The sequence below is a fragment of the Bactrocera latifrons genome, unplaced genomic scaffold (genome assembly GCF_001853355.1).
Source record: "Bactrocera latifrons isolate USDA-ARS-PBARC rearing strain unplaced genomic scaffold, ASM185335v1 scaffold_8, whole genome shotgun sequence".
Classification (NCBI taxonomy): domain Eukaryota; kingdom Metazoa; phylum Arthropoda; class Insecta; order Diptera; family Tephritidae; genus Bactrocera; species Bactrocera latifrons.
Window position 1 is genome coordinate 1,781,039 of NW_017537489.1, and position 7,607 is coordinate 1,788,645.

Sequence of the window (7,607 nt, forward strand, 5' to 3'; positions counted from 1 at the left end):
TTTTTTTTTTTACTCTGAGTCCGTTTTTTTCTATTATAAATTATGTTCTTAATATTTCAATCCGATATTTAAGGCTAAACATTTGTTTAAATCTTTTTTTTTCGATTAAAAATTTGTTTTAAACTTTTCGATCCGTAAAAAATTGATTTAAACGTTAATTGAAATAAATTTTTAATGCATTATTTGCCAACCGTGGTATATCGGCATATGTATGTATATGTTCATGTATGTACGTATATACTAATTCGGCCGTAAGATATATATTCAAAATAAACAATAAGAATTTAATTATTTATCTTCGCTGAATTTTTAACCAGAAAAGTTGCTAGTATTTTCAAACAAAACAAAGAAAAGCCATTCCCGAGACAGTAGGGGGTCCGGAATAATACATTAAACGACGCTCTGTCAACACAGCAGCTCTTTCCTAGAAAGTTAGTGACATGTTTGATGGTGAAAAAACAACAACAACAAGAAAACATAAATAAACCATTATTGCTTTATCAACAAAAAGAGGGAGAGGTTTTGCCCATTTTTATCGTTCAATTAGTATGGCAGCTACATGAATATGCTTTAGCATTCCGATATCATTTAGGATCCGACAAATGAACAGCTTCTTGGGGAGAAAAATTTGCAAAGCTTCACAAAGATATTTCAAATACTGAGGAACTTGTTCGCGTATCATATGTATGTATATAGACAAACAGACCGACGGTCTAAATGACTGGCAAAAAGCTTGTTAAATCGACTCAGCTCGTCACTCTTATCATATATGTATCTAAGTGTATACTTTATAGCGTTTCCTCCATTTCTTTTTGTGTGTTACAAACTTCGTGGGCAACTTAGTGCAATTAACACTGTTCAGGGTATAAAAACTGTTCGCGAAGTACTACATATATATGTTTGTACATTGATACAGTATTTATATTGTAACTCGATGCTGCTAAATATATTATTTCTTTACTTTCATTTTGGAACAGTAACTTTAAACATAACTTTTTTGTTTTTATATAAGAAACAGTGCATAATTTTAGGCGCTAAACTTTAGTAACTTATTGTAAGGCGGTTTTGAATTAGTTTACGCTTCTAATTTATTGCAATATCGGCAATATACATATATGTTATTTTTTTTATTGGAATTGAAAAAAGAAATTTCAGTTTATGGATTAAGTTTTTTAAAATTAATTTTCAATTTTTTTTTTTATGGTACAGTTACTTTCAAATTAGTGTATGTTTCGGTACATATTTAAATTTTTCTTGCTGACTAGTCTTTTCTTTTGATATTTTTCAAGTTTTTGCATTGCTAAAGTTCGGCTTCGCGAAATTTCTTTCGCATTTACGTTATGCAGGTGCCTCAACTACTTATGTATATTCCACCTTAAGTATTGGAGTTGCAGGCCATTTTCGTACGCATGCATGCACATATCTGTCTGTGTATGTGTGATCTAGAGTATTCTACACGGTTTTTGGTTATTTTAGCGTGGATTCTTACTGAATTTTCAACTATAAAGTGGGGTCAACAATATCAAAGGATGCCTCAGAGAGCTGCCACACTCGAAATAGTACACAAAACCCTTTAATGTTGAGAGATTGTTGCTATATGACCGTTGTTTGCAAATAAATATGCACATACACACACTAAATACCAGAAACTTACAAACACACGCACAGACTGTAGACAGACCCTTTTTTTCATAAAACGAGCGCATTCTGATCGTAACGCCAATAAAACAACAACAAAATTTAATATGCTCGTACTTTGCACCGAGTCAACGACAACGATCAGCTTGTGTACTTCTGTCGCTACAACAACATCAACTTGTGTAGCTATCAGGCGCATGTAAATATGTAACTCTAATTGTATACCATATAGAGGTGTGTGTGTGTGTGTGTAGGTGAGAGTCGAAGCATGATAATACTTATTTGGCACTTGATTAGTCTGACTATCTCTGCAGTTCAGCAAGTCAGTCGTCAGTCTCTGTTCATCATGCTCAAATAGAAGACGTGTCTTTCGGCTCTCGCTTGCAATTGCGGTCTTTACGTAACAAAACGGCAAACAAGCACGAAGTAATTTAATTTTTCCCAACTGAAAATTGCTTCGTATTGTAAACGTTTTTTGTTTTTTTTGCAAACATAATTTTTTGAAATTTTTTTGCTTTTCGAAAATTTTTACCATATCTTCGAAACGAAAAAAGTATCAACAGCCGATATTTGCAATAGCAACGTAATAAGCGAAAATAAGTAAAAATAAATCGCGAGCGTAATCTTCTAAAATTTACAAAAAAACGTAACGTATAAACGCTGATAGAAAGAGTACTCGTTTTTTAGTGCAAAAAATAAATAATTTTTTAAAACATTTTAAATATTTCAATTGCAAAAAAAAATTAATAATAAAGCATAAAAATAAATAAAGTGCACTTCGAAATAAATAATTGAAAGCTGGAAAACAACAACTGCATTGACGTCGTTGAGAGTGCTGCAATTGTTGAAAATAGAGAAAGCTTACGCAAAGAACACAAGCCAAACGGCAATTGCTCGGGTGTAGTGAAGTGTTTTCCTAACTTTTCCCCACATAACAATACCGAAATCATAAACAAACGCGATAAAATGCTGCGCAGCAACCACAATTGGCCCACTGATTATCAGAACTTCCAGCAAATGGCTGTTCAAGGTGATGTGCTGGAAGATTTTGTTGGAATCTTTCGTGACGTTATGACACGGGTACGTACTGCCACAAACAAATACAAACACATACGTAATTATATGTATTATATGTACATATATTCTTTTAGTGTGAAGAGTTTAATTTTTTTATCAGCAATTGAGGATGTGACTCATCTACGCTCGTTTAGCGATTTCTCGTTAAAGTTGAAATACTCAAGTTATTCAGACGCATTCATTGCGGCGTGCGACGAAAAAACCAAAAAGAAAAAACCCACTGACATTCCAGTCTAGACGCATAAATAGCGCTTTTTTCGCAAAAAATATTTTTGTTTTTTCCAATTCAACACAACAAGCAGCTCGTTCAGCGCTTATGCCATAACCGGATTGATAAGCGCTGCATGCATATGTAATACTCGCTCTCCGCTCTTTAGACTCTTTTTCGTTGTTCGCTTGCACACTTTTCGTTTCGGATTTCCTAATAACGCTGCGCCCTTTCAAATGCAGCCAAGTGCATTTGTTTGGCTATTAAAAATAATATTTACATACATATATGCATGTATGTATAAATATATACTTATACTCATAAAAGTGTTCTTGTATGCATATGTAAACTCGCTTAGATAATATATGCATATATAATAGATGACAAGCGAGAAATGAAAGTGCTATAGCGAGTGCTTGCAGGAAAACCCGATATTTCCGTTTAAAGTTGCATTATTAATTAATTAATCGCTGTTGTTGTTGTGTGCTATAGTTGGTTTATACTATAGTTGGCAATAGAAATAATTACTAGTGTTCAAATACAACGGATACACTTTTTTCACGAATTTCAACAATTTTTAACGTTATTCGCAGAGTTTTAGCGCGTTGGTTGTATTAAAATCATTTTCAAAAACAAAATTTATATTTTTCGAAATATGCACTTCTGCTTTTTATGCTGTTAGCCACTATTTATGATCTTTTTTTTAAATTAAAAACAAATTTACTGTAAACTGTAATTTACTGTAAACTACTGCATATGAGTTTTTTTTTAAATTAAAACAAAAAAGTTTACATTTTTCAAAATAAGGACTTTCGCGTTTTATACTGTTAACCACCCAAACAACATTTTTATCTAAAGTTTTTGAGTTTAAAGTAACAAAAAACTCATTTAAAAATATTTCTGCCTACAAAATTTAATAGATAATTTTCATTATCTTGTAAAGTCAATTTACGCTTTTTAATTTTCAAATTGAGTTGTTCGAACAATTTAAGTTTTATGACATTGCTAAAATAATTTGTTGAAAAAAAGTTGGCAAGGTGTAGTTAATTTCAATATTTTATAAAATCGACTTAATCTTTTTATATTGTAATCCACTTTATATGCCAATTTTTAGGTTTAAAGTAGCCAGAACTCATTTAAAAGTATTTCCGTGTACAAAATTAGACTGTACATTTTTTATTTCAATATATTGCTAAATTGATTTACGCTTTTTTACTTTTTAATCAAGTTATTCGGACAATTTCAGTTTTGGAACATTGCTAAAATAATTTTACGCGTATAAAATTTTACGAGGAATAATTAATTTCAATAATTTATAAAAATCGACTTAATCCTTTTATACTGTAAACCACTTTTTATTTAAGTTTTTCTCAGTTTAAGGTAGAAAAAGTTTCTTAAAATATTTCTGCGTACAAAATTGAGCAGAAAATTGCTTTTTTCATTATCTTGCAAAATCGATTTACGCTTTTTTTACTTTTTAATTTCAGTTTTGTGACATCACTTTCATTTTCAACGTATAAAATTTTACAAGGAATAATTCATTACMATATTTAATAAAATCTATTTGCGTTGTTTATACTTCAAGGCACTTGTTAGGCAAACATTTGAAATATAAAGTTATAAAAAATTATATAACTTAAAATTTTACAGAAATTAATTAAAGTTTGCAGACATCATGGCGATTGTAAAACATGTTTTAAGTGCATTTTTTTCTGAATTGAGGTTATGTACATTCTTTTATTATATGTATATTCATATTGCTATTTTCTTGTTTTTGTTGGAAATTTTTATTGCAATATTATTACTCTGCTTATATTTATTATTTAATTTTATTTAATTATTAATTTTTATTGTTCACCTTTGTCTGTTGTCTTTTCTATTTTTAACCGCAGCACATTACTTATGACCCCGTATATTGTTTGAAAATGCATATGTGTGTTTAAAATTGTATCTTAGTTAAAGCATATGTATTTATATACATAGTTGTGACACTTGCTGTTGACGCCTAGCTGCTGGCTCTTTGCTGTGCTCCCCATTTGTGCGCATGACAACCAAGACCGCAGCAAGCGACACATGTATTTTAAACTCGCGCACGTTGGTGTTTTATCTGCCTTTGTGGCATTTTTTGTTTTCTGTTTTATTTTTTATTGTTTTTGTATTATGTGATTCGTATTCACGCGCTAGTTTAATCGTTAAGCGACGCCTTTTAATTTGACAGATTATTAAATAAGCGTAAATATAGACAAATGGATGTACATATGTATGTATATACATTAGTATATGTGAAAGCTTAACTAAAAATCTGTAAATATGTTTACATGTAGTATATGAATATTAATATTTAAATTCAATTCGTCGTTCGAGGAAACCGCAAAACGCCAAGGAAAATATAAATATGAATAGATAAATTTAACAACAAAAAACACAAAACGTTAACTTCGGTTGCACCAATGCTTTCATTCCGTTCAGAGGTGCATTTCTTATAGAATAAAGGTGTATACAAAGATCTTTATTTTGATATTGATCGGCCACTTTGTATGGCAGCTATAAGCTATAGTGGTCCGATCCGAATAATATGTTCGCAGATTTTAGCGCTTCCTTGGTTAACAATTTATGTCAAATTTCATGAAAACATATTTTCAAATAAAAAAGATTTCCATACAAGGACTCGATTTTGCTTAGTCAGCTTGTATGGCAGCTATGTATATGCTATAGTGGTCCGATCTGAATAAAATGTTCGAAGATTATAGCGCTGTATTGGATAATAATTCATGCCAAATTTCGGAAAGATATTTTGTAAAATAAAAAAATTTTCCATACATGGACTTGATTTTGATCCTTCATTTTGTATGACAGCTATATACTAAAGTGTGCTGATATCGATGGTTCCGACAAATAAGCAGCTTTTTGGGGAGAAAAAAACGTGTACAAAATTTCAGATCAATATCTCAAAAACTGACTTGTATTTACGTACATACAGACTGAGAGCCGGACTTGATTATGCATGCTAATCATTTATATAGTATATGTATATGTATGTATATAATTACAATGCACATAAACATATACATATATGTGCATAATCACTTTTGATTTTATAAACATTTTACTTATTTACTTTTTTCGTCTTGTGATAATCTTATAATCTTCTGATCGCCGCTTTATACTTTGAGGTCTTTCAATTGAATTCAGTCAGTGGGTTTTCTTTGCAATAAATTCTCGTTAAAACTGGTGTGTTGCGGTGCTATGTTAATCTTGCAGTCAATTAAATATTACATACATAAATATGTATATGTAAAGGAGTAAGCACACACAAACATGCTTTGTCATTTTCGCACTGATAAGTCACGGCGACGCGACCAAACACACAAACAAGCAATTTTTTTTTTTTTTTAATATTAACTACGCAAATGCAATGAATGACTGATTTGGAAAATAAAGTCTAACTGTATAGGAAACACAGACACACACATACAAACATACCAACAAACAAAATTGCAATCAATTAATGATAATAACAAACGTTAAACGTTTGGTAAACACCGCAGCTTAAGATACCCTAATTCCCGTTCCCACGACAGTCGGGCCTACGAAAACCGGAACGGACCCTGATTTTAATCCGGCCAAGGACTGTCAACTCGGCAGAATTCTGCCGTTACAACAACAACAACATACCCTAATCATAGCTATTATTGATGGTGGGCGTGACTCTTTCTCTGCGTACTTCCGTTAGAAATTTATGTACTATTTTTTTAATATGAATGTTTTTATATTGGCTTATCAGCTTCTAAAACCCGCGTATTATGTGTGGTGTGCCACGAAAAGTGGGTGTGGTTTTTGAGTAGTGAATTTTTTAGTCATCTTTTATAATAATAATCTTTTTATAATAATAATGTGTAATTTTGTTTAATATGTCAGGTATCCAAAACGATGAGTCCTCCTCATGGACCTAGTAAGTGAACTCCATCTGGTATCACAAAGGACAAAAAGATATCTATGCGTGGCTCAATGGCCTAAACTTTGAAAATCAATTAGACTTGGTGAACAAGTTCTTACAAATACGCTCTGAACATATTTTGCAGATCAACTTTAAGGGTTAAATGGGTTTCCTCGGATAATATACATCATACAATAATTAGAAAATGAAATATTTTATTAGAATTTTTTACATACACTATTGACAAAAAACTTCTGAAATATTTGGAAAACAGTATTTTAATCTCGGCCATTGCGACGCCATTGCCGGGATTTCGAGAAAAACGCTTTTAAAGACATTGTACTTAGGATAGCTGGCCTCGAACGCACAAATTCTCAAAGCAGTGTCTCCGAAACCATTACTCAGATCAACTTGAAAATTTAGGACAATATTCTATTCGAATTACAACAATATTCTGTTGTAGAATTCTATAAGATAATAAAAAAATTTCCGAAAATATTCTCAAATATCTGTACATTCGAAATATTAAAACAAAATTGATATTTATCAGTGAATATAACCTCTTAAACATTTCTTGCTTGCTGTATCAGCTTTTCGGTTTATTTTCTACAAAAATTTTAAATTAAATAATTGTTATCGCTGCAATTTAGCACGTTCCTGATCTTGGAATTATCACACATCTAGATGTGTATAAGAGACAGGTTATGTACACTCTTTTATTATATGTATATTCATATTGCTATTTTC

The 7,607-nt window shown here is 31.2% G+C and overlaps 1 protein-coding gene across 7 annotated transcripts in view; it reads left to right on the forward strand.

Moving 5' to 3' along the window:
• LOC108976797 (calcium-binding mitochondrial carrier protein SCaMC-3) overlaps positions 1–7,607 on the forward strand; it is a 20,019-nt gene that overhangs the window by 6,551 nt on the left and 5,861 nt on the right. The window contains exon 1 of one of the 7 annotated variants that reach the window (XM_018946143.1): positions 1,978–2,718. The exons of the other annotated variants lie outside the window; for them this stretch is intronic. Within the exon in view, the coding sequence (XP_018801688.1) occupies positions 2,605–2,718 (114 nt within the window). The 5' untranslated portion in view covers positions 1,978–2,604. Of the gene's footprint in view, positions 1–1,977; positions 2,719–7,607 lie in introns of those variants that run through there. 7 annotated transcript variants of the gene reach the window in all.